This window comes from Octodon degus, unplaced genomic scaffold (assembly GCF_000260255.1).
Source record: "Octodon degus isolate 3935 unplaced genomic scaffold, OctDeg1.0 scaffold00067, whole genome shotgun sequence".
In the NCBI taxonomy this organism is placed as follows: domain Eukaryota; kingdom Metazoa; phylum Chordata; class Mammalia; order Rodentia; family Octodontidae; genus Octodon; species Octodon degus.
The window spans coordinates 298,787-326,215 of NW_004524643.1; the positions used below are offsets into that span (position 1 = coordinate 298,787).

The 27,429-nt window shown below is 39.2% G+C and overlaps 2 protein-coding genes across 8 annotated transcripts in view; one reads left to right on the forward strand and one right to left on the reverse strand.

The window, feature by feature from the left end:
- The window catches only part of Zswim7 (zinc finger SWIM-type containing 7), an 18,370-nt gene extending 16,711 nt beyond the window's left edge, over positions 1 to 1,659 (reverse strand). The window contains exon 1 of the mRNA XM_004634843.2: positions 1,488 to 1,659. Within this exon, the coding sequence (XP_004634900.1) occupies positions 1,488 to 1,563 (76 nt within the window). The 5' untranslated portion in view covers positions 1,564 to 1,659. The remainder of the gene's footprint in view (positions 1 to 1,487) is intronic.
- Positions 1,660 to 1,730: 71 nt separating this feature from the next.
- The window catches only part of Ttc19 (tetratricopeptide repeat domain 19), a 37,067-nt gene continuing 11,368 nt past the window's right edge, over positions 1,731 to 27,429 (forward strand). For 2 of the 7 annotated variants that reach the window (XM_023719316.1, XM_023719314.1), the window contains exons 1-8: positions 1,734 to 1,995; positions 2,081 to 2,208; positions 4,002 to 4,112; positions 4,522 to 4,560; positions 5,443 to 5,499; positions 5,834 to 5,895; positions 8,179 to 8,273; positions 23,569 to 23,723. In XM_023719316.1, the coding sequence (XP_023575084.1) occupies positions 1,812 to 1,995; positions 2,081 to 2,208; positions 4,002 to 4,112; positions 4,522 to 4,560; positions 5,443 to 5,499; positions 5,834 to 5,895; positions 8,179 to 8,273; positions 23,569 to 23,723 (831 nt within the window). In that variant the 5' untranslated portion in view covers positions 1,734 to 1,811. Of the gene's footprint in view, positions 1,996 to 2,080; positions 2,209 to 4,001; positions 4,113 to 4,521; positions 4,561 to 5,442; positions 5,500 to 5,833; positions 5,896 to 8,178; positions 8,274 to 23,568; positions 23,724 to 27,429 lie in introns of all 7 variants that reach the window. The other 5 variants (XR_002821823.1, XM_004634846.2, XM_023719315.1 and 2 more) reach the window with 4 other exon arrangements.

Genomic DNA, 27,429 nt, shown 5'->3' on the forward strand with positions numbered 1-27,429 from the left:
ACACAAACTCCACAAGCATGGCAAGTATTCCTCTTCTTCTAACATTGACAGTCTAAATACAGGGCCTGGACCTTTCCCTCAACTCTCACCATTTCTGCTTGGCCACTGACTTGAGCTATCATGCACTATACTGGGGAATTAGCCCTTGTGGCCCCAAATACCTCTTTGTGAGCCTTATCCTGCTGTTTAGTCCTGACTGGCTAGGGGAAACAGGAAGATGACAGCCAGAGGATAGCAAAGGCCAACTTCTCAATGCTTAACAGATCTTACAGCTGCAGCATATCAAGGAGCCACTTTTGAAGACGGTGATCCTTAGTTCAATATAGTAACTCATTCTCCAGCTTATAGTCTAAATAAAGCTCTTTCTCCTGGGGGTGGGAAAAGATTTTTAAAATGCAGAAAACAATGAACCAATGGCAGTAGTCCCTGTGTCTAAGCCATAGATACCAAGGGCCCCTACTGGGCCTCCTTCAAGATTGTTACTGTATGGATCAATCCACTCTAACAGAAACCAGTTCTGACACTGTTTTTGTAAAGTAATAGCATTCAAAATCCTCAGACTATCACTTAAGAGTCCAAGACATTCTGTGTGAGCTGACAACTCACTGGGTTTTCTTTCACCCCTCCTGGAATCAGAACATGTTTGAATACCTGGATGGCATATTATTTTAAGCATTATTATTTAAGACTATTTCTGACTGAAATGAGAGAATAAAAGTTGGCTTTCTTTTCTCAGTCCCTTAAAAACATAACTGAAAATGTTCTTTCTAGGTGTACAAAAGGCATCAAGATCAATAAGCAAAGGCAGTTCTGAAACCTAATTTGGTTATTTACGAGGTAACCACCTCTACATTGAAAGAGTGGGTCTAATTAGTCAAAACATTTTTATTAAAAATGGGGTTTTTTGTTGTTGTTTCAAGGCCTTGCTTGTCCCTTTCTCAGCGATTTTGGTGAACACAGGCATAGAGCATCCTCTGCTGGTCTGAAGAAAAAAGGTACTTTCACAACCTTCAGATTTACTCCACCAACTGCGTACGCATTCGAGCGAGCCTGTGACCCTACAATATTTACTTTCTGAACAAAATGCACGAGAGTACTAATTTGAAAATTAACTGGATCTGAGAAAAGTGTTAGGTTTAAGAATTCGAAATTTCGCTTTTTCACAACTCATCAAAGGCGTCCGCCCTTTCCACTTCCCAGGCGCCCTTGTCACGTGTGCCTAGCGGCGCTGCAAGCACTTTGCCATTGGCCTGCATGCTCCCAGAAGGGACCCTTGACGAAAGCGTTTGATTTGTATCGGCCAAAATTTTATTGTTTCGCTTTTTAATTTTTTACGACCATAGGGTTTAGGAAGAACCTCAGGGCTTAGGCCTGGGCAAGGAGAACCCGAAGGGCGCAGAGCCCAACGCCCCAGACTTAAGACGCGCCAACCGCACCCAACCCCCGCCTTCGCGCTCCACACAGCGACGCACGACTAAGGTCCGTACTTCGCGCGCATTCCTGCACTGCTGCGGCCATCTCGCTCAGGAGCTCCTCCACGACTGCGGGTAACGCGACGGCCATAGCGCTCAAGGTTGCACGCTTCACAGCGGACTCCCGGACTTCAGCCTCGCGCCTTTGAGTGACGCCCGCTTCCGACAGAGGGCAGGGCTTGAAGGAGTGACGTTATTGTGCGTCACCACGCATGCGGACAAAAACGCTGACGCAACTCGGACGTCACGACCCGACCAATCCGTTGACCGCTCGGTGCAGGGGGCGGAACGTCCTGAGATCCCGCAGGGCCTGCAGTGCGCAGAGGACGCGGCTGGAGCATGTTCCGCCTCCTGAGCCGGACGCTGGGGCGAGGTCTTCTGCGGGCCGCAGGGCGGCGTTGTCGGGGTTGCTCGGCGCGCTTGTTCCAGAGGTCCTCGGAAAGCCAGGAGCTCGAGGTGTTGGTGCCGTCCCCCCGAGTTGCACCGCACGGCCGGGGCCCGGGCCTGCTGCCCCTCCTGGCAGGTGAGGTGCGCGGGCCGGGCGGGGCCGACCGGGCGGGGACACGGGCGCGGGCCAGGTCCGGTGACCTCAGAGCCCCTTCCCGCAGCGCTTTCCTGGTTCTCGAGGCCTGCTGCAGCAGACCGGGACGAGCAGCAGGGAGCAGGCGGGGCCGCCCCCGAGGACGCGGCAGATGAGGCAGAGGCGGAGATCATACGGCTGCTGAAACGAGCCAAGGTGAGGTGCTCAGCGCGCGCGCAGTCTTTGCATACCAGGTCTGGCGGCCTCGCCGCTGCGCGTTACCCCCTCCAGTTTAGCGAAGCACGGATGATGGTTCCGAGGATAAAATTCTCCAGAATTACGTAGGTCATCTGTATGGGGGTTGGGATCCACCCAGGCCGGTCTGTCTCTAGAGCCTGCAAGCAAAACTGCAGCAATTGCTAGTATAGATGGAGATGGGTGTCCACTGGGCATAGCTCTTTCATCCAAATTATCCAGAATGTTTGTAGTGCTCATCAGTTAATCTATCAAACTGAAATGATACCATTGTGCATAAGTTGTATATATGGCATCCTGAAAATGCAATTAGTTTTTGGTTGTGCAACTTGCTTTTTTCTTTAATCTTTTTCTCCACGTCCCGTTTTCTCTTCTCTTTAGGGTTGGGCGAAATACCAACTTGATGCCAACTATATCCAAATTGATATTTTCAAACTGCAGTGTGCCACTGACATGCCATCTCCACTGGGAGGCCCCACCACCTCTCTGACTCACTGTGCCCAAAACTAAGTTGATTTTACATGACTCCCAACACATTTTTTTTTCACTGTCTTCTGTTGACTACATCAGTTTCTTCACTTAGCAACTGTTTTATTTTGATTTGTTTTTGTTTTTTGATGGTTTTGCTATGTAGTTCAGGCTGGCCTTGAAGTCAGTAGGTAGCGGTAGCCCCGCTGGCCTTGGATTCCTGTTGACCTGCTGAAGTGCTGGTGCCACCACACCTGGCCTCATACTCATTCTTTTTTCTTTCTTTCTTTCTTTCTTTCTTTCTTTCTTTCTTTCTTTCTTCTTTTTTTTTTTTTTTCTGTCTTTTTGAGACAGGGTCTCACTTTTCAGTTGCTGATCTTGAACTTACAGTGGTCCCTGAGTACTGAGATTGCAGGTGTATACCATGATGCCAGGCCTCATACTCATTCTCAAAACTTGTACCTTAACATTATTTTCCAATGCACAGCAGTAATTCCTAGTGCCACCAAATCCAAAAATATTTCTCCAATCTGTTCAAAAACTCTTATTTACTCTGACCTGAAAGCAGACCTGTAGCGTATGCTACCCTCTTCTCCTCTGCAATTTGTTCTGCACATAGCAAACTAAGTGACTTTCTAAAAAATGTAAATGGGATGATATTACCTTCTTGCCTGACAACTCTGAATTCCTACTACACTTAGGATAAAATCTAAGATCCCTTCCTTGGTTACAAAACTCTACATAATTTAAACCAGCCTTTCTCACTCACCCATTTCACACTAATATTCCAGTTAGTTATCATTGTCATCATTTTTTTGAATCTCTTGTATTTTTTCTAAAGAACCATTCTCTTGGTCTATTACGGCTTTTTAAATTCTCTTTGACACATTCTTTGCTCCAGTTCCTTATTTAGTTCACTCATTTTCGTTCTTCCTTAGTTTAGCTCACTTTTTTAGAAGGTTTTTCTGACTCGCTTTGGAGGAGAACCTCGATTACTTTTTCCACAGGATCTCCAGCCTTCAGGAAGAAAAAAACAAGATGAAGGGCAAACAGTTTTCTTACAAAGTAGAATGTAAACATTACATTCTTTCTGCCTGTGTCTGTTGGACAGAACATCGTTATATGGCCACACTGTCACCTGCGTAGACGTAATACCTCTTGCATGGTACATGATCAGTAAATATCTGATGAATAGCTTCTTTCAGTGTATCAGGATGCATATCTATATCTACGTCTATGGTATCATTTGCATCTTGTATTTCACTTAGTATGTCTTCTCCTTTTAGTTGAGCATCATGAAAGATGAACCAGAAGAGGCTGAGCTAATTTTGCATGATGCTCTTCGCCTTGCCTATCAGAGTGATAATAAGAAGGCCATCACTTACACTTATGATTTGGTAATTATTCTAATCATTCAGAATTATTGATGAGGAAGGGTGAATGCAGGGTAGTATTATTTTCTTTGTTGATTTATGTTCCTTACCTTTAGGGTGAGGACATCCTAAACTTTTTTTCTCTTTTTTTTAAAATCCCTGGGAGGGTTGCTTAGAAGTGATGTCTCAGTTGTTGCTTCAGTAATGAATAGACCTACATTTGGTTATCAATAAAGTGTATGCAACAAAGTGTTTACTTCACGCACCATTGCTGCACTGAACTAGCAGATTAACTGGTGATATACTTTGTCTACTTTTAATAATCATTTTTATTTAGGGGTCAAAGCAAAAGTAAATCCCTAGCTTAAGTGTTTTTTAAATAAGTAAGAATACAATGTTCTAAACTAAACAACAATTTGTAATTTGCTTTCAGATGGCCAACTTAGCATTTATACGAGGTCAACTTGAAAATGTAAGTAAATCATCTTGTAATATCTTGAATTTGTAGCTAGGTATGGTGGTATATGCCTGTAATCCCAACCCTTGGGAGGCTGAGCCAGGAGGAGTTTCAAGCCATCCTGGTCTACATACTTAGTTCAAGGCCAGCTTGCACTACTGAGACTGTGTCTTGAACAGAAATCTTAAATTTGTGAAATGCTAGCCTCAGGAGAACTATAGCAGTAAGGGTATAGGTTAAGTTCCTGTCACAAAGAGACCCCACAGTACAGGTGGTTTTTTTTTTTTTTTTGTTTGTTTGTTTGTTTGTTTTCATCATAAATGCTTTGATCCATGGGTAGGCTGAGGAGTAAAGGGCAGTTTAGGCATCACTGGTGTCTGGTGCAAAAACAAGGTTTTTCCAACACAGATCCTCCTGTGCATGGGTAAGTTGATTCATCTTTAGCCTCACAAGGAAAAAGAGGATGAGGGGTAATGGCATCCTTACAAAATACAGCTTAAAAGTTGTTTATATTCCTTCTACCTAGGATTCTTGGTTGGGACTTTCTATGATTATTCTTAGTTAAAAGGAAAGCTGATCTTCTAAAAATCAAATAGAAGAGTGGAATATTGGGACAATCAGCAATCTGTTCTGCAACACTTTGAAAGAGAAGTTAATTTCTGAAGCTGGTTTCTGCTCATCAAAGAGTAGCTTAAAGTACACAGAATATGGGGTCCTGATATTTTGGTCCATTCTCCTTTCACAGGAGAACTGTTTTCCATATTTGTGTGTGTGTGTGTGTGTGTGTGTGTGTGTGTGTGTTTATAAGGAATGATGCATCAGAGTGGTACTTAAAATTCATGGTCATAAGAGATAAAGGGGCACAAGTAAAAGAAAATCTTTTCTTTATGCTTTTAGGCAGAACAACTTTTTAAAGCAACAATGAGTTACCTGCTTGGAGGGGGTATGAAGCAGGTAAGGACATAGTGTATTACTGGTCCTTCATTGACAGTTTGCAAGATAGTCATACTTCTTGAAAAACTCTTTCATCCCCCAATATATTGCTTTGACCAAAAGGTAGGGGTTTTTTTTGTTTTGTTTTGTTTTGTTTTTTTCTTCTAGACCTTTATGGAAATGGCTGTTCTTTCACTGTTTCAGAAGCATGGTTGATTGCTGAGGAATTCACAGTTAGCTAATTCTCCTAAAAGAACAGACTGTGTGACTTTGAAGCCAGAGTCCACCTAGAAATTGATATGAAATATTCCATGAGAAAATTTTACTTGTCATGAATTTTTCCTTGTCCCAACAGGAAGACAATGCTATAATTGAAATCTCTCTCAAGTTGGCCAGTATCTATGCTGCTCAGAATAGGTAAGTAGTTATAGCAGTTAGGGAATAACACTGTGGGCAGAAAATGCTGACCCGTGGGGTATTACATAATCATTTACTTCCAAGTCATCTGTGGTCTCCGGAAAATTGGGTGTCATACTCCCAATTGTCCTACTGCTCAGCTTTGCAATTTTAAGGCTTTTCCCATTTTGTTCTTGCTGTTTTTGTATTAGTCTGCTATGTGAGGCACAGTCCTCACACCTCAGACTACCCTGTGATAAAGCTAATCAGTTTTATGTTCTGGTTTGAAAGGAGATGGGATTTTAGAGTATGAACTGTAATTTAGCTCATAATTAGAAAGAACAGTAGAAAAGCTGTGGGCGATGATAGACTTTGAAGAAGGCACAACACTAATATAGGCATCAGTAAAAGAGGAAGTTAAGTATGAAGTTAAGTATTGAGAGTCACTGTGGGAATATCTTGTTGCTTATTTGTTATCCATTGTAGAAAATAAGTGCCTAAAACAATTAAAAATAATTGAAAAGGAAACAACTGACTTTTTAAGGCCTCGACAGAGGGTTTAGAATTAAGATGTTCTGTTTAAATGTCTTGACCACTGCCTTTAGTGGTTGTAGAGATGATGGTAGCTAGGTTTCTGGGAGAGAAAATAGCTAGACACGGGACCTTTGGATGAGTAAGTCAGGAAATGGGTGCTACTTTTAAAATAGTTGTTGAGCCTAAGTTATAAAGAAGTGATATCCAACTCTACAGGAAAGCTTTGGATATGAGCCAAAACCTGGGACTCTGACAGTGTGGCCCTTTCATTCCTGTCAGTCTCTAGGTGGAATTCAAAGATGAAGTAGAGCACACTGAAAACTCCTCTAGAGATAACTCTAGAGATTTATATTTTGAGGGTCAATATAGGGGGAGCACTAAGGCTAGATTCTGTTTGGATGTTAGTGCTATAGAAGTTGATGCTGGAGGTTCAGAGTGGCATATCAAGCCATATATTGTACAGAGGTGCTCATTGAGGCCACAAAACCTTGCACTGGTCCGTGCTGCTCTGGTCATCAGCTCCTTTCTTAGCAGGACCTGCGTGCATATTCTCCCTGTAACTTATTCCCACACTAAGTAGGCTAGGACTTCTGCAAGCTTTTGACTTAGGACTTTTGGGGAGCTTTGAGTTTAGCTAGTGCCAAGGAACATTGCAGCTGGGGTCAGGTTTCCTTAGAAGAGTATTAAACAGGATGAAATCTAAACTGGAATAAGAAGCCCACAACCAATAACACTGGCAAGTAAGATTCATTATTGGTCTTGTAGAGGTCAGAGCTATTGAGGTATCCATTAAATGATTAGTCTCTTAAGTTACTCTATACTTTGCAGAAACATGAGATTTACAGAAAAGCCATAGCTAGGTCCTGAGACTTAGAAGGTCTGATACAAGTAGGAAGGAGAGTTTTTCATAGACCTTCTGTTTTCACTTGGGGCCTTTTGTGGCAGCCTCCTTCTCCCTCATATCCTGGCCAGAGATGGTCCCTTCTCTTAAGGTTTGAGTCCAGTGTCAGAAGCAGACAGTTCTGTTCTTCTGAGAGCAGAGTAGAACAGCAAGACCATCAGAACACCTTTTGTAAAGTGCTAGAAAATAATGAGCTTTGTAGTGGCCCTTCTGGTAAGAATGAAAGCTGGGCTCCTATGTAGAGAAGTAATTTTCTGCTGTGCTCCTCTTTGTCTATGGAAATGGACAGCAGAGTGAATCTGCTTCTTTGGGTGCCCTCACTAGTTGACTGTGGATCCAGGGCTATAGATTTGGGCTAAATGTCTCCCCATACCATAGCTAGGAGTTCTAATTCTATAAGAGACTTCTTTTATCAAAGACCTAAACGTCGGGTTAAGTATTAAGTGATCCGTGCTTTCCAAACATTGCATGAGGGCCTAGAGTGGCTCCTCCTGTGCACGAGTGAGCTGATTTACCTCCAGTGAGGGGCCTGAGCCTCTGTGCAGGCTTGTAGCACTTTGACCAGGTGTGAGGAGTTCCCACATAGGGAATAATTTTGACGTGTAGAGAAATTGACCCATGGGAAATTCTGTTAGTGGGGGATGCTGAAAGATTATGGGTTACTCCAGGTATGAAAACTTTGGCAGCACTTTTTTATGTCTTAATTTATCTAAGATAGGTAATTCTAGGAAAAATAAAACTTACCGGCAATAGTAGAGTAATAGTCTGAAGAGATAGCAAGCAAGGTCCCTCTTTGTTTTACTGAGATGGAAAAGATAAGGTCGAAAGAAGAGTTGAGTTTAACAGCTGATTATTGATCTGTTTCACAGACAAGAATTTGCTCTTGCTGGCTATGAATTCTGCATTTCAACTCTAGAGGAAAAAATTGAACGAGAAAAGGGTTTAGCAGAAGATGCTATGTCAGGTAGGAAGCTCTTCTGGGTATGTGTCTGATCCACAAAGGACTTTACTGCTGTACTTTGAGAAAGAGAAAAATAACTACAGTCTGGAAGTGTTGGGTGTTATAAGGTCTTAGCAGAGGGTTTGAAATACTTTGTTTAAATGACTGGACTGCTCTTTTTTGGAGATAGAGTCTCATTATATAGTTCAGGCAGACCTTGGACCCGCAGCGATCCCCCTGCCTCAGCATCCCAAGTGCTGGGGTTGCAGACATGTGCCACCACACTTAGCTTTTGCTTTTTAAGCTCCTTGGTAACATTTTTCACTTTTCTTTTTTGGTACTGGGGATTAAACCAGTAGCTATCTAAGTCCCTGAGTTGCCCAGGGCTGGGCTCAAACTTGCTATTCTGCCTCAGCCTCCCCATTGAGATTGCACCTGCTCACTACCATGGCCAGCTGACATGTTCATAATTTCTCTCTCTCTTTTTGTATTTTTATGGAAGGGTCTACAGGGTGTTCAGAGTCTCACTACTAGATTGGACTTGTAGTGATCTGCCTGTTTATAGCCTCCCAAGAGCTGGGATTATAGGCATGTGCCACCATGCCCAGTGTCAATTTCTGGGGGTGGGGCCGGCACTTCAGGCCTGGGGATTGAACCCCTGGCCCCTGTGTCTGCTTGCAGGTGCTTTAATCTGCGGAGCTGTTTGGCCGGCACTCATAATTTCTCTCTTAACTTTTAGTTAAGCATATCTTCTAGGAATTTAGGGAGCTAAAAGGGAGGGCTCTTCTTTTATTTCTTAGTTCAGCTTCTAATCAAAATGCTTAATCATGCAGATTAAAGATAAGAATCTCATGTTTCTGTAGTTTATTCTTGCTTATGGAGGCTAGGAATAAGTGGAGCATGGAAGAAATTCTTGAACTCTTGGCTGTTTGGGTTTCTTAATTTAGTTTGAAGTATTAGGAAGTTTAGATTTGACATTCATTCTGTGTCTTGGTTCACTTATAGTATGTCAAGAGCTAATGAGACACTAGGGATACCACAGTCAACTGTTATCATCTGTAAAGTATGATACAATGAGAGTTTTCTCTGCCATTTGTTTTCTAGTTCTTTCTTGAACATATATAACGTTTTCTTCTGCATTGCTCTACTAAAGCCACCTTTATGAAAGTCACCAAATCCAGTCCTTACTTATTAGTAGCTACAAATCAAGGGATCTCTGTCTACTGCTAGAAACACTCCTCTTGGCCTCTGAGGCATCTCATTGTTTTTTTGTTTCTCCTTCCTGACCTCTTAATGGTGATGGGTCTCAGGACTACCAGTAGCCCTCGTCTGCGTTTCTTCTGCTTTAATGCCCCAGCAGATGGCTGTGTAGTTCTGTACCTTTAACTACAGTCATGCCTTGATTCATGAATACTTTTGTTTGTGAACCATTTGGTTTGCAAACAGAAACATTTGGCAAAATTTTATTTTCGTTTGTGAACTACGTGTCAGGTGACAAACATCTTTTCCAGAATCATGGAACAAATTAAATTCGTGAGCTGAGGCTCCCCTGGAATTAAACCTTCAACCTCAGTTTTTATCCAGACAGTTGACTTACGTATTTACTGATTCAAGAGGCCTTGCATTTAACCTCCAGAAGAGGGCTCTTGATTTCTGTCACTCAAACTTAATTCTCTATTGGTCTGCCCAGCTTAGTAATGGCACCACCAATTCACCAATTGCTTTGGTCAAGCATCTAAGAATTGTCCATGATTTTCTTCTTTCTCATACTTTATCCCTCAGCAGATTACATTGGATCGGCCATCAGAACACATTATCTTCTTACCCAACTGCTGTATTCTGAGTCACTAGTGTTTCTTGCCTGGATTCCTATAATTGACAGGTTTTCCTGTCTCTGTCCCTTTTCTACCTCACATAATTTGTCATCCATGCAGCAGAGTGATCTTTTTAAGACCTTAAGTGTCATGGTATCACCATTAGAGTGAATTTCCTCATGATGCCCCCATCTACCTCTCCTGCATCGTCTCAGGCTGTTATCCCTTTGCTCATTTCATTCTCACCACAGTGGTCTTTTTGCTATTGTTTGGCATTCCCCAACTTTTGATATCTCAGTCTTTTCTCTGTATTCCTTCTCCCTAGACACTCCTTGCTTGCCCACCCCCCTCACTTCAGGTATTTCTCTAAATACAGTATTACTTCTTTAGAGGCCTGCCTTGACTAAAACAATTGTCTTTTCCTAATATAGTTTTGTCTTCCTCTTTGACCTTTTCTTTTCTGATTATCCTTGAAAGTTAGAGGAGTGTGTTGTGTACTTGTGTTTGTATTGCCAATAAAAGTTTATTTTGTTCAAATGTGAGAGAGGGATTGAGAAGTTTTCTGTTTTGCTTATTGCAAAATCCTTGGTACCCAGGATAGTGCCCTGGTACATAATAGAGGTTTAGTAATTACTGAATGAAAGAACAAAGACTTAACAAAATCTGACAAGTAAATATAGTTTTATTGTAGTGTGGAACCTGCAAAAGATGTTAAGAACAAGTCTTACTGCCAAATACGTGAACTGTTTTGCTCTCTTACATTTAGAACATTGATACTAGTTTCTTTTCTTTCTTTTTTTTTGAGACAGGTTCTCACTATAGTTCAGGCCAGCCTTGAACTTGCTTAAGTAGCCCAGGCTGGCCTCGAACTCATGGCAATCTTCTGCCTCAGTGCTGGCATTACAGGCATGTGCCACCACACCTGGCTTGAAGTTAGTTTCTTAAGAATGTAAATCATTTTATTTCTTTTTTGTCTTTGTGAGACAAGAGTTTCACTGTAAGTTCAGAGTGGCTTTGAACTCACTTTGTAGCCCTGGCTGTCCTCAAACTAGTGGCAACCCTCCTGCCTCAGCCTCGAGTTCTGAGATTACAGGCATGTGCTACCTACCACACCCAGTATTTCTGTGTAGTGCAGGCTACCCTTGAATTTACTATCTAATCCAGGCTAGCCTCAAACTCACGATAATTCTCTACTTTTGGCTCCTAAATCCTGGGATTACTGGTGTGCAGCACCACACCTGGCTTGCACTAGTGAAGAGTGAGCACAGTTTTTGGTTGTATCTATAGGATGAATATATAAATAGTGGTATTTGTGGAGGCAAGTAATACTGTGATTACATAATTAGGTTTGCAGTTTTATGTACAACTTTTTGCTTTTTATGGATTAACTTGCTTTTTCAGTTGCTTGACATATTCTTCACTTAACTATAGTACTTTTTTGTTGTTTTCTCTATGGTTTCTTGATGACAGTGTCTTATTGTGTTATTTAGACTGAACTTGAACTGATTATGTAGCCCAAGCTGGCCTCAAACTCACTGCCATCCTCCTGCCTCTGCCTCCCAAATTCTGGGATTATAGGTGTGAGCCTTGGGGGTGTTTCACTTCAGATTCCCCTGGGGTCCGGGGAGCATATTGGCTCTCTGCTCATTGCCATGCGTGGCATAATCATCATTATGCTTTCTTGTTGAGAACCTTTGGTCTCTGGGTGTGATCTGTGTACCCTGGGGAGAAACAGTGGCAGGAATGAGGAACAGGTGGAAGGAAGATAAGAGCTGGGTCCGGTGGTGGCCTGTCTGTCTGGTTGGTGAAATGATCCCTAGCACAACAGTAGGGGCATTCATTTATATCTTTGTGAAGTTAGTATCACATCCCAGAAGGTTGTCTGGTGACTAATAGCGACATTAACCAGGCAGGATGCTTTTCTCAGGACTGAGAGAGCTTGACTGGTTTAGGCACTGAGGCCTAGTCCTTTTCTCACACATAGGACCCATTTTCAGCTTTGGAGACTCTCAGCTCTTTATAGCTCGCACAACTTTTTGATATTTTCATCTCCCTTGATTCTTCTCTATTTTTGTTGTCCTTGTAGCTTTTACTTGTTTCATCCCTGAACTTTTATTGTGATATTTTAGGAAGGAGTGGAGATAAATTCATATGTTTAATTCAAAATGGTGTATCTACATTTTAATCCAGTCTCTTGTTATTGGACCTCAGGGTAATGTCCAGACCTGTTGGTTTAAAGCACATACTTAGCACTGAACTTCCCCAAAGCAGCACATTTTAAGGCTGTTGAATATTGCTAAGGTGCATTTGTTTGACTTTCCCTTTCAGTTTTACTGTTTATTTACTTTGTGACTTGGTTGAATTTTTTTTAATTGCTGTGTTATGGATCTCAAGAGCAGCACTGTAGGATGTGTGAGTTAATATGTATAAAATGCGTAATGCCTAATACACAGTAGCCGCTCAAAAAGTTTTTAGTTTATTATTAGTTTTGTCATTTGGGTAAGGCCATGTGCCGCTTCTTCCCCAAACTCATTAATTTCTTTAGCTATTTAGCTGTGTGGTAAGATATTGGTAGGTTATGTGGTCTTTTTGGTAGGCAGTTAGTCTTACTTGTGGGCTGTTTTTGTAAGGACATGAATTCTTTGTGGTCCCCTTCATTTATGTTTATAAAATGATTGGTTTTCTGTTTTTAATAACGGGGGAATATGGAGCAAACATTTGTGTAAAGAGTTATAGACAGTGACACTACTACCAGTGCCCTGGAAGCTCGGTGTGTGCCTGACTCCAGTTCCGTTCTCCTTCCTGCCTTTTAGCTACTGCTCTACTAAGTACTGCCTCTGGCCTTTGCTTATCTTTAGTTTTACCTGTTTCCCTTAAGATGCATTTAGTTTTTCCATGAATAAGATAAATGAATCATACCATACTCTGAATTTAGAACTTTTTGTTGCTTGCATGAGACTATAATTAGATCTGAATTTTTTATGTCCTTTTTTTCTTTGAAATTTATTTTGGCATGAAATTGATAAGTATTTTTTCTTTTTCAGTGCTAGGAATTGAACCTTAGGCCTTATGCATTCTAAGTAGGCTTTTGACCATGGAGCTGCACCCTTGATGTCCCCTCCCCAACTACTTTCTTAAAAATGATGATAATCGTGGGCCAGCCAGATGGCTTAGCAGACTAAGCAGGCACAGCGACTGGTGTTCAAACCCCAGTGTGTTGTGCTGGCCCCACCCCTGGGGTGCACTTTGATATGTGCCTTGTAATCCCAGTGCTTGGGAGGCTGAAAACAGGAGGATCACTATGAGTCTGATCTGTGTAGTGAGACCTTGTACTAAACACATTAAAAAAAAAAAAAAAAAAGATAATCATTAAGAAATGTTGGTGTCTGTTGTTGTTGAGACAGGATCTTACTGTGTAATTCTGGTGTCTTTGTTGTTGTTGAGACAGGGTCTCAATGTGTAGTTCTGGTGTCTTTGTTGTTGTTGAGACAGGGTCTCACTGTATAGTTCAGGCTGGCCTTGGAACTTACTGTGCAGCTGAGATTGGCTTCTAAACGCCTTAGCCTCCCAGTGCTGGGATTAAACGCATGTACTACTACGCTTGTCTAAAATTTTGCTTTCTTTTAGGATTTTCTGTTCTGAATTTACTGTGTGGACTATGTATTTGAGTTATATATTAATATAGTTCACAAGTGCTTTCTTTGTAAAATTTGCTATTTTCTGCTCAGTTTTCACAGGAACTTTAATTTTTTCCCCACCCCCTCAATTTTCACATAAACTTTAAAGTTTTGGATTTTTAAAAAATCTTTTATTTATTTATTTGTTTATTTATTTGGTACAGGGTCTTGTTATGCAGCTCGGACTCTACTGATCCTCCTGTCTCAGCCTCCCCAGTGCTGGAATTACAACAGGCATGCATCACCACTCCCAGTTCCAGGGCTGGACAGCATGTGGTCTTTGTGCTTGCCAGGCAGGTGCTTAGGTCGCTGAGCTATCTCCCCAGCCCTGAAGTTGTTTTTTTAAAGACTCTAAGGTACTTGAGGATCAAATTATTGATTTGTATAATATTTATAAAGTACTGTTCAAATAAGAATATACCTTTATTGCACATAGCAGAAAATGTCAACTAAAATTAGGTTAAATAGTAAGGCCAGTTACTGTCTCTTGTAACTGGCAGTTGAGTGACAAAGACAGACCATTTTATGTGGTTCATCAGTATCGTGAAGGATCAGGATCTGCCCATCTCTCCTCACTGTCATCTCAGTGTATTAGCCTTTTCCTTGTGCTCCCTTTGGGGTTGAAAAGTGACTGTAGAAGTTCCCATGAATTTCAGCTCACAATGGCATTGTGCAGAGAGAGAGAAAACATCTTTAATGTTTCTCTTAGGATCAAGGCAGTCTTTCCTGAAGTCCCCAGGTAGATCTGTCCTTACTTTTCATTGGCTGGAATTGGGTCACAAGTCATTTCTAGCCTGTTCTTTGACAAGAAAAATGGTGTTATTCTGACTGGCTAAAACTGGTGAAAATCCATTTCTAACAGAATGGGAAGCCGCCTCTGCTGAGTTATGTGAGGAAGGAGTGGGCACAGCAAAAAATAGCTGCTCTGCCAGAAAAGGACTTTGGAATATTAGGGCTTCCACTGAGGAATGTGGGAGGGCTTTTCCTATAGTTTTCTTCATCTAAATGCAACAACTGTTTTATTAAATTTGATTCTCATTAGTATTTAACTGAACTATTTGCTTGTTAGTTGATTTTCACGTTATTTCCAGATATATAATTATATTGTAGAAGAATCATGACAGTTGTTTCCTTTCAGAAAGTTACACATCTTTCCCTTCCCCCTCTTTATTAAATTTAGCTTATTGGATGTAACTTTAGACCAACATTAAATAGTGGTATTAGGTAGCTTGTCATCTTGTTTAGTTCTGTCATGTATATATTGTTATATATCTAGAGCAAATCTGGTTTGCTTGTAGGTTAATTATTCAGTATACTGCTGGATAAGTTTTACTGCTGATAGTTTATGTAGAATATTTGCAATTGTTTTATTAGGTTAGATCCATAGTTTATTTCTCTTGTCATTTCAGGATTGAATTTATGAAAAAAAAAAAAAACATCGTATTTATGTAACAAGTTGAACTTACATTTTTTATACATGGAATGATCTGATCTGATCTCTTCCATGAAAGTTACTTATGACCCAGCTCTCCTTTAGAGTTAATCCTTTGGTGTCATTTTTCTTCTTCCTCTGTTACTTACACATTTAAATTTTTACCATTTTATTTTATTTTATTTTTTAATATATTTAGTACAGGGTATACAGGGTCTCACTGCACAGATCGGACTCAGTAATCTTCCTGTTTTCAGCCTCCCAAGTGCTGGGATTACAGGAGTGAGCTACTATGCCCAGTCTCAGTTGCTGTCTCAGAGCATTGGTATTGAACCCCAGTCCCTGCATCTGCCTAAGCAGGCGCTTTAGTCTGCTGATCTATCTGGCTGGCCTATATTTTCTTGATTTAATTTCAGTATCTGGGACAGTGCCAAGCACACAATAAACAACACAAACTTGTTGAAAAAAAATAAATGAGTGAAAGAATTTGAGATCTTTTATTTTCTTTAGAAGAAACTTTGTTAAAGAATTTTAAAGTGGGGCCAGGGAGAATGAGCACAGGACCTGAGTTCAATCCCTGATTCTACCAAAAAAAAAAAAGAATTTTAAAATATAATATACAGTATTATATATCTGAGATCATATTCCTTTTCCCAGGGTTTTTTTTTTTTTTTTTTTGAGAGAGGGTCTCACCATGTAGTTCAGGCTGGCCTTGAACCCTAGGCTGGGCTTGAACTCATAGTGATCATCCTGCCTCAGCCTCCCAAGTTGAGTTATAGGCATGTACCACCATATCTGGCTTTCCCAGTTCTTAATCTTATGGATTTATTTCTTTAAAAGTTAATAAAAGATTTTTCATCTTGATTCCTTCCCTTCCTACACTTGAAAGTTTTGTTATATTTTAAATAATCAAAATGTTTCTGGATGGTCAAAGTGTTTTGTTGAAATAATTGGCTTGATGAATGCTTAAAATCTGGATTCTGACTTGAGTCCTGGATCAGCTACAGATTCGCATTGGAGAACTTATTTAACTTCTCTGTTCTGTTTCTTCGTTAGTATAATAATAGAACCAACCACACAGAATTGTCGTGAGAATTAAATGCTTTAAGCTATGATTAACACACATTTGTAATGTAAAAGTTTTGTGGGATGAATATATTAATCTATTTTATTAAATGGCTTGGTTCCTGTATTTTATTGCTCTAAGTTTGTGAAGGATCTTCCTAGCTGGTCATAGTTTTTACTTGATTTTGTCAACATTGTTGGTCTTTTCAAAAAAGAACTAGTTTTATTTTATTTTTTGATCTTTTATTTATCTGATACAGGGTCTTGCTGCGCAGCTCAGACTCGTGGTGATCCTATCTCAGCTTCCGTAGTGCTGGGATTATAGATGTGGCCTGCACGGCCCAGCACAGCGTGTGGTACCCGGAATCCAATGTGGGCTCTTGTGCTTGCCAGGCAGGCACTTAGACTGCCAAGCTATCTCCCTGGCCCCAAAGAGCTAGTTTTATAACTTTCTCTCTTTTTTTGTAGTTAGGTAAAAATTTTAGATTTTTTTTTTTTAATGTATTTGGTACAGGGTCTCACTATACAGCTTGGACTCACGGTGATACTCCTGTTTTCAGCCTCCCCAGAATTGGGATTACAGGTGTGCACCACCACACCCAGTCTTAATGGCTGGCTCAGCATGCCGGGGGATCAAACCATAATCCTTCTGCTTGCCTAATTAGGCGCTTAGTCCACTGAGCTATCTTGCCGGCCTTAGTTAGGTAAAAAATTAAATAATGGATTTTGTTTATTTCTCTTTCAGCAGTGGCTTTTTTTAATGGTCCATCTGATCTGTCATAATCTGATACAACAGTATGGTTTAGTTTTGGTACAGTTGGTAATTAATACAAAATTAGAAGTCTTATCAATATAAGCATGAAAAGCAAAATGCTAATATTAAGTAATGTTTGTGTAAGTCATATTATTGACTGCAACGTGAAAGTAAAATTTATGCATATGATGTTATTATGTATGTAGGTATCTTATTAGAATAAGCAAAATGAAACTTTTGCTAATCTTCAAGGTGTGAAAACAAATGAACTTTGCAAAAATACATGTTCACATGTCTCTAAATGTGTATGCACATATAACATCAAATTCAAAAATTTCTCTTTTACACAGAATATGAATTATGTATGTGAAGATAAAGCTATTGGGAAAACCCATCCATTAAAAAACATGAATCAGAGGTATTTTTACTAGGCTATACCTCCCAATAGTAAAAACAAAATTAAAATGACATAAAGAGTAACCCTACTTGGAAGTGAAAAATACATTTCAACTTACCTTGTTTAATTAGAAGCTTAAAATCAATGACTTATGCAAAAATATATCAGTATTTTTATAATAAAGACTACAGAGACATAACTTAGATGTTTAGAAGTGACTGACTAAACACAACATTCTGGGGTATCTCCATGTGGGAGTATATTTTCTGGAAAATTTATGGAAGAATATTGATATCAGAATTTTCATTAAATTTATGTAGGTCTTTACTACATGGTGAATTTCCAAAATAGGCTTAAATATGTATAGATTTTACCCAGTCTGACTTCATGTAGTTGATAAAAAGTGATCTTTGAATGCTTTACCCACACTGCTTATGCACATAGATTTCCAAATCAGTGTGAGATCTAGGCCCATTAGGACTCACTGAAAAAAACTTTTTCCGAAGTATTTTGCTTGTGTAGGGTTACTCACTTGTGTGAGTTCATGTACTTGACAATATTTGTGTATAGTAAACCTTCCCACATTTTACACTACAGGTTTCTCCCCAGTGTGAGTTCTTTCTTGTCTTTGGTAATATTTGTGTATACCTTCCCACATTGTCAGCAATGGCTTTTATAACTGTAAGCTTTACCTACCATAAATTTTGGTATGTTATGCATTTACTTTTATGAGTTTCATAGTATTTTCTAATTTTTCTTATGATTTTTGGAATATATTAATTTCCAAATTTTTGTGAATTCCCTAAATTTTCTTCTGTTGTTCTCAATTTACTTCATTGTAACTGGCCAGTGGATTTGTATGATTATGGTCCTTCTAAATTTATTCAGACTTGTTTTATCTGTGTTCTCTTGTTGGTTGGAATGTCCTACCTGTCTGTTAGGTCTAGTTACTTATAGTGTCATTACTGATTGATTTTTCTAAAAAAAAAAAAAAAATTTCATTTGATCTGTTTAAGACGTTAGATATTTATTATGAGATACCAAAATTTTCTCTGTTTAGGATTTTGTTATGTTTTAGTTTTTACATTATTTGTTGTATATTCAAGTTTACTAAGTCATATTTCAGTGTCTTTTGTAGATTGGATTCTTTTAAAAACCTGAGAATCAACTGTCTTATTATAGAATTAGTATCCAAAATGGTGATTTCTACATTTTAAAAATATTTTACACATTTGTTACTTCTTTACTGTTTTCAGTGCCTCCCATAGGGACTTTTCCCTCGTCTCCTGCCATTTATGTTCTATATGTATGATTTTCAGTTCTATGAGTAGTAACCTAAAAATTTCTTCAAGACATGCTTAACTGATTATAAGAAGAAAATATGTTTTCGGATTTTTCTGTGAGATGAGATAAATAGAGTTTGACATTCTGCCTTTCATTTTTCCTTGTGATCTAGAAATCCCAATTTTTCTGTATGATCTGGAATTGTAGACTTAATGAAATTTATCAGAGATTCTGCAGCCATCTTATTTGCTTGTTTTGTAGGTAGCCTGTTTCCTCCTGCTTGGGTGGCTTGTAAGAAAGAAAACTTAACATAAGCATATGATAAGGAAGTTGTCTCCATTAGAATTCCCTGGTTCATGGTGAATGGTTTTAGGGCCAGGTCTCTTAAGCTTCATAGCTTCCTCAAGTTGTCTTCAATGGCTTTTTCCACTTGCTCTGGACCTTTACCTAAGATTGTCATTTATCTGAACACTTGCTTCTGTCTTCTTTCACATTTATCCTTTCTCCAGTTTTCTTTTCCATGTTGTGGGCATTTCTTCAATTTGTATTACACATTACTGATTCATTATTCAGAAGAGCCAGTTCTGTGGTTTTCTTCTTCAGATTTGTTAAAGAGAGGTTCAAGCATAAGTATAGAAAATTTAATACATAACCTGTTTACCCTCCCCTCAGCCTCATCAAATTTCAGTATTTTGCCATCTATGCTTCAGAGTGGTTGTTTTCCTTTTCTTTTTCTTTTCTTTTTTTCTTTTTTTTTTTTTTTTTTTTGAGGGGGAGTAAGTTTAAACTGTAGTATATCTTGCCTCAGTACAACTACTCTCTTGAATTTCATCTTGTTCATCTGCTTTTTATATAGTTAATGTGGCATCATGCCATACAGTTGTTTCTGCAATTTGCTGTTTTCAGTCAACACAATGTTGTTGAAGTTTGTCTTTGTTGATACTGAAAGCAGCTTTCATCCTAGCAGCCCTGTTTGCTTGCTAAAGTGCAGGTCGCTGAGGTGCGCCTGTCCAGAAGGGGTGCCTTCTTGTGATCCCGTGTCCCAGGAATGAACGCTGCATGGTCATGGTAGTGTACAGTACATTATATTTGGGAGTTCTGTTTGGCTACTCTTTGAGTAAAAGTAAGTTTGAAGAAATAAATGTGTCCCTTTCCCCAGGTTCAAGTGATTCTTTTGGGGCTTCATGTAAGCAACCTCATCTTATTGTCAGTTGTTATTAAACTATCTGATTTCATTTAACTTTTAGCAGTTTCTGTATTTCAAGAACTGTGTTTCAGCAAATTATTTAAATAAACAATACATTCTAAGGAAGGGAACTCTTTTTTTTTTTTTTTTTGGCTTTTTGAGACACTGTCTCGCTATACAGCTCAGACTGGCCTTGAGCTGACTTTGTAGCCTAGGCTGGTCCTGATCTCACAACAATCCTCCTGCCTCAGCTGCCTGAGTCCTGAGGATTATAGGAATGCACCATTATACCTGGTGGGGAGGTCTTTTTTCTGATACTTTATTAAATTTATGAAATTTTCTCTTGCATTATGCTAACACTTTGCTTATGGAGCCTTTTTATTTTCTGAGAGTTCTGTTATAATGTATTTTTATTTCTTCCTTGGTCATGCTTTTAGTTTAGGCTTTCTGACAGATATTTCTGTTTTTGCTATAGTCAGAATGTTGTATAAATTTATATGTATTTAAAAAATACTTCTTAGAAATATAGCTAGATTTACACTTCATTAATTATGCTGTTTTTTCCACTCTGGTTAATTGCCACTACTGATAACAGGACTAATAGTTTTCTACTAGAATTACTTGTTCATTTTTTTTTTTCTTGTAATTTAGGGAAGGGTCTATAGGGTGTTCAGGGTCTCAATACTAGAACAGAGTCATAGTGATCTGCCTGCTTACAACCTCCAAAGAGCTAGGTTTACAGGCCACGCCACCATGGCTCAGTCTCAGTTGCAGTCTCAGCACTCCCCACGGGCAGGGCCTGTATGGCAGGCCTCCGGGAATCCAACCTGGCCCCTGTGCCTGCTTGCAGGTGCTTTAATCCGCTGGGCTATTTGGCTGGCCCAACTTGTTCATTTTATTTTTAATATTTTCATAGGGTTTGTTTGTTTCTGGCAGTGTAACGATGGAACCCATGGCCATGCATGCTAGATAAGGACTCAACTGACCTGCATTTCCAGCCATATATTCTTATACTTTTGAAGTTACACTATTGAAAATATCATCTAATTATGAACTGTAGGGTCTGGGAGATAGTTCAGTACAGTGCCTGCCTGACGTTCTGAATTTGAGTCCTGGTACCAAAAAAGAGGGTAACAGAACATGTCTTTTCCCCCCTGTATTTAGGACAGGGTCTACAGGGTCTCACTACATAGATCAGACTCCCAGTGATTTTCCTGTTTTCAGCCTCCCAAGTGCTGGGATTACAGGCTCATGCCGCCGCATCTAGTCTCAGTCGCCTTCTCAGTGCGCCTTGTGGGCAGGGCTGGCACGGCATAGGGACGGAACCCTGCTTGCTGCACTCTGCCTAAGCAGGCACTGTAGTCTGCTGAGCTATCAGGCCGGCCCCAATAGAACGTATTTTTAAAAACTAATAAAACAATAGTAACATTTAAAGACAATACAAATATGAGCAATTGCTTTGAGAGTGATGGTACAAGGTGTGCTAACTGGTTACTTCGCTACAAACTTGTTTTGAAATTTTATACCATTATTTTTATTGTTCATTTTTCTTTTCGTTAAAGTAAAATTTTTAAAAAAGATAATACAAATTTCAAAAAGGTAATTGAGCAATCATTTTTGTAGTATATTCTATAATGTCTAAAGTTAACCATACATGTTCTATGTGAAAAATATCAGAAAAATATGTTCTGTGATATTTCGGATTTATGTGGAACAATCTTCATCTTTAAGTATTTTCAGAGAAAATGAATTTTAGTAGCTGTGCAGAATTCTAAATCCCAAATTTGTTAAAAATCAGCTATCTACATGTGGACTTATACTTCAAAGGAGTATTATGGAGATTTAGCTCATTCTTTTCATTTTATTTATTTATTTTATTTATTTATTTGTGTGTGTGTGTGTGTGTGTGTGTGTGTGTGTGTGGTGTGTGTGGCCAGCTCAGCCCACCAGGGGGCGGCCCTGGCTGGCATGTGGTGCTGGGGGATTGAACCGCAGTCCCTTTGCTTTGCTAAGTTTGTTCTAAGTAGGTGCTTTAGACCACTGAGCCATCTCACCAGCCCCTCTTTTCATTTTAATTGCCTTGTTACATAATAATTTATCTCAGAATTGTAAATATTAAACTGCTGTTTGATAAATTTTTGCTCAGTATTTAAATTTTTGAGTACTCATAGTAATTTTTTGTCTTAATCTTTTCTTTTAGTAAAGAAACATAGTGTCTTTACATAAGACACTTTGTTGGTATTATGTTTATTTTCCACTTACATTTACCCATAAATTTATACTTTAAATTTATAAAAATAATTTTCATGCATTGTTTATTTGAGCATAAATTTCTGAGATGTCTAAGACTACTAATTTGTTCTTTAAAAAATGATTAGTATTGACATTTCAAATTTGACTAAACAAGAGCAAGTAACTTGAGATTTCTGTTGAAAGAAAAGCTTCATTTTTTTTTTTTTACTTTATACTTTGGTGTTATACCAGCAGGTATCTTCATCCATAGCTACATGTTTTTAGGAGGTTTTTTTGTTTTGTTTTGTTTTGTTTTTTTAATGTAGTTAGTACAGGGTCTCTCTGCACAGATTGAACTCATAGGGACTTGTAGTGATTCTTCTGTTTTCAGCCTCCTAAGTGCTGGGACTAGGGGAGTGTACCACCATGCCCAGTCTCAGCCCCCATGTCAGAGTGCCCTGGGGGCGGGCCCAGCATGGCAAGCCAGGGATGGAACCCCAGACCCTGCATATGCCTAAGCAGGCGCTTTAGTCTGCTGAGCTATCGGCTGGCCCCCATAGCTATGTTTTATTTTAAACTCTCTCTTCAGTAATTGGTCATAGGTTTACTTAATAATATATCTTTAAATTGTGTGCTGTTTCTAAATTTTCTGAGAACTTTGAAGATAAGTAGAGGGTTTGCTGTGAATGATAGCTTTTTTAGTAAACCCAGCTAGAACTCTTCAGTTAGGCATCTGCTAATTTTGTTATATAAGATTCAAGGCAACCTGTTTTTGTAGTCCTTTATAGGAACATTTACTTTTTCTGAGTGGTTGGGATTATACTATATATTATTTTCTCCACATTATGTGGATCATTTTTCAGAAGTCTTTACTTGTGTAAGTTGATACTGGTTATACTGGTCTCTAGATCTTTCTTCAGTTATTTTTATGTGGTGGAAGGTGCTTTAAATTTATTGCTTTCCAGATAATAAAATACACAGTATTGATTGACAGACAGACACAGATATAGTGGCTCATTGTATATATCATTCCAGCCATTATTTTCTTGAAAACTGTATTAACTATTCTTTAAATTTGGTTTGAGGCTTTCCATTTGGAATTTTGAGCATTCTTTGTCTTTTTACTGTATTTTTTTTGTATCTTTTACATTAACTTTAGACTTTTGTTGTTAATTCTTTCTACTTCGGGTTTATGTTCATCTATTTCTTTTGATAAATAACTAGTTTCACATTTCATAGCTCTTTAGAATGTTAATCAACTTAAAATGTGTGGGGAGAAGTTCCATGATTTCAGCTAGTCCAGTGTGTCACTTAATTGGATTTTAAAACACCTAAATTGTCTTCTTTCAGTATAACATAAGTGACCTGAAACATTTGTGGCTCCTAGTAACACAAATGATGAGGGAGGTTAGCTAAGTGTTAGTTGCTTTCTCTAACATCGTCGTTACATCCCTACAATGTTCTTATTTCCTTCTTAGAAGAAGAAAAAGCCAATACCCACCTTCTCCTGGGCATGTGCTTAGATTCTTGTGCACGATACCTTCTATTCTCCAAACAGCCATCCCAGGCACAAAGGATGTATGAAAAAGCTCTGCAGATATCAGAAGAAATACAAGGAGAAAGACATCCACAGGTACCAAAGGAAACATAACCTTAAGAAATGGTGGGGAATGAAGGCAGGAGACAAGAAAAGGAATGTGGTAGGACTGTCCTACTACAAGGTTGTATATGGTTAGATTTCTGGACTTACGTGTAAACATAAGAATTATATAATTCTTTATGCCTATTTTAAAAATATATTTTGATTTTTTAAATTTTTTCATCATATTCTGTAGGGACTTAAAGTTCAGCATATCAATACTTGATGAAAAATATCTGTTCCATGTTATGCCTGAGATGTTTGATATTCAGACAGTGAGCTTAAGCTTAACAGCCTAGGTTGTATGGTAATAACAATAAGCTTCTCTTGTGGAGGGTTAACAACCTAAGTTTGCAGACCAAAATTAGAGAAAAAGGAGGGCTGCAAGGAAAGCCAACATTTTGGCCCTAGCCTTCCAAGGTCAATTAAGACTCAGGACATATGAGAACTTGTACTGTAATGTCATGTAACTCGGTAGTATCCCAAATTTTCTGATCAAGGAGATTATGGGGCCAAAGAGGAAAGTGATCGATGATATAGAGTGTGCCTAAGGAGAGTCATATGGAGAGAAAACATTTCTCAGGCTTTCACAGAGAGCACACTGGCCAAGCAATGGCTGTAACTCATCCACATGGCTGACACTGACAAAGGATCTACAATCTGAGGTACAGGATCTCAGGAAAAATCCTGAGGGGATTTCACTGACTTTATCTGACCCAAAAGCTACAACTCTTGTTGCATAGGTCTTGCTTTATCTTGGTCTTACTTAACCATCCAGCAGAAAAGTATAAAAACGAAGTATAAGAAGTAAAACCAGGGCTGGGGAGATGGCTCAGTGGAATAAGCACTTCCCTAGCAAGCGCAAGGACCTGAGTTCAATCCCCAGTTCCGCCAAAAAAAAAAAAAAAAAAAAAAAAGAGAGAGAGAAGTAAAGCCATGCTGTTATGTTGAGCTGTAGGGGACTCAGGTCAACAATTTCTGACACTGCCAGTCAAGTGGAAGACCCAACACTATTAAGGACTACTGGACTCTTTTAGAATATTTTGCTGAGTTAACATACCTATAATATTCAAATGATAGAACTAAACAAAAAAGGGGATACAGATGAATGTCCATTTTGTATCTGTGTATTCAAAATGGTTAGGATAGATAGTTACATTCTCTTAATGAATAGAGGGATTTGTTCTAATAGTGTTTGTAAACAGGATATTATGTCTGCATCTTGTACAGCAATTAACCATTAGGAAGAATGTATGCAATGTGTTAATTATTGAAACTGTCATACCAATTTGATTTGAAACTGTCTCATTGCTATTTGTCTCTCAATAAAATTATGGGGAAAAAAGGAGTAAAATACGCTAAAAAATACTAATTTCAAAAATAAAAAAAAGGGCCTGAAATAGCACTAACTGCAAACAGAATTAGTTGCTGTGTCAAGCCTTGTCCATTCACTTTGTTACTACCAGTCTGCCTGCACTCAATTATGTGTTTCAGAAGGGATTTGAAATTGCTCATCAGTTAGCAAGTCTGCCCAGAATGCATTGCGTGACTCAATGCATTGCACTTTGAGCAAGAGACCAACCTTTCTATGAGGCAGATCTAACCATGCACCTTGTGCTTCTGTATCTGTAGCTTTAGTGTATAGAGCCTGTGCTGAATGGACTCTGTAGACATCCCATTAACGTCTTGTAAGAATCAAGTTAATACATGAGTTTCCTTGCCTCCCTTGTTCCGCAGTTTAAAAAAGGAGTAAATATGGCCTGTGAGATAGCTTAGTGGACTAAGTGCAGGTAAGCGCAGGGCCTGGGGTTCAATCCCCACCACCACGTACCACACCACCAATCCTGTCCCTTGGTGCACTGAGCCAGCCACATAGACTGGGTGCGGTGGTACACGCCTGTAATCCCAGTGCTAGGGAGGCTGAAAACAGGAGGATCACTATGATTCTGAGCTGTGTAGTGAGTCCCAGTACCAAATACAAAAAAAAAGAATAAGAAAAACAAAGACTGCATTCCTTTTTTTTTTTTTTTTTTTGAGACAGGATCTTGCTACATAGTTTACCCTGGCCTTCAATGCCAGCACCATGTCTGGATGGCATTAAGTTTTAAAGCACTGGATCCCAGTGGGGTCGTGGCACAGCACCTTCCTAAAAAGTGTGAGGCCCTGAGTTTGATTCCCAGTACCAAAACAAATTTTAAATACTTGTGTAGTGTTACAGAATGTAAGCACAACATGCAAAACTTTGTGTTGGAACACTAAGTACATTGAATTGAAATCTGACTGTTATATCAAAGTAATTCTTATAGGTAAAGAAGAGATTGTTTTGTCTATGAACGCTTCCAGCCACAACCTAAGACAGTTTTTAACTTTACTAAACATAAAATGTTTGGGAAGATAATTAGAGCTATGAATTATGTCTAGGAAAAGAATATTGGACATTTTACCTAGTGTGTTCTAAATTTTTTTTTATTTTTTTATTTTTTTGAGGAACTGGGGATTGAACTCAGGCCCTTGTGCTTGTCAGGGAAGTGCTTATGCCACTGAGCCATCTCCCTGGCCCCAATAAGAATTTTTTTTTTTTTTGCTCCGAATGCCTTCAGGGCAGGTTTGGCTGGCTTGAGTTGTGGGGCTCCAACCACAGCAACCTGAGCCTGACAGCTTTGTTGAAGGAGCCACTTAAAGAACTGAGCTAAGGGGCAGCCTCCCCCCTCCCCCAGTGTGTTCTAATGAGACTTCCATGAAGATAAGATAGCAAGCACAGAATTCAGATTACCAAGTATTAGAATCAGAGTTCCAAAAGCATAGCTTCAATGGAGGGTAAAGTGTAGAAGCTTAGGGGCCGGGGAGATGGCTCAGTAGAATAAGCACTTCCCTGGCAAGTGCAAGGGCCCGAATTCAATCCCTGGTTCAGCCAAAAAAAAAAAAAAAAAAGTAGCTTATCTCCTTTCTCAGTACCAAAATTTTAAATACTTTAATGAGACTCTTCCTAAAATAGATCTTTCTTTTTATTTCAGTGAGCCTCAAAATCACCAGCAGGAATGACATTATAATAAGGTTTTAGAGGCAGACAGATGCTAAAGAGGTTGGCTTCTCAAAATTATGGAAGCTTTAGTCAGATTTTTTTTAAGACTACCAAGTATTTATTAAGAGAAAAAAAGCTTTGTCTAAGTGTCATAGAAGGAGGTCCTGCATGGTTGACCCTGGGGAGCCAGCTTCTCAAGAGAGTTTATCAATAAAACCATGAGGTGAGGTGGTTTGAAATGAGTCAGAACTATAGTTAATTAGTAATATTACAAGTATAGTTGCTTAAGTAATATATTGATCCAATGGAAAATCACAGGGTCAGTTTGAAGTGGGACAAAACTATGGTCAACCAATAAGATGAAAACTATAGCTACTTAGATGATATTTATTAAATGAGGAAGCATTTCAAATGGGGAAGCAAGTCACCTAGCAAGTACACATGGGACAAGCAAGGACAATCCTGAAAAGGGTGGGTTCTGAAGGTTTTGATCCTATACCAAAGGTGATCGATGTCTTTTTTTTTGTCTTTTTGTGACAAGGCTTTACTATGCAGTTCAGGTTGGCCTTGAGCTCACTTTGTTGCCCAGCTTGGCCAGGGCAGCTATCCTCCTACCTCAGCCTCTAGTGCTTGCATTACAGATCTATTTAGAATATCAATCACTAGTATTCTTCCCTA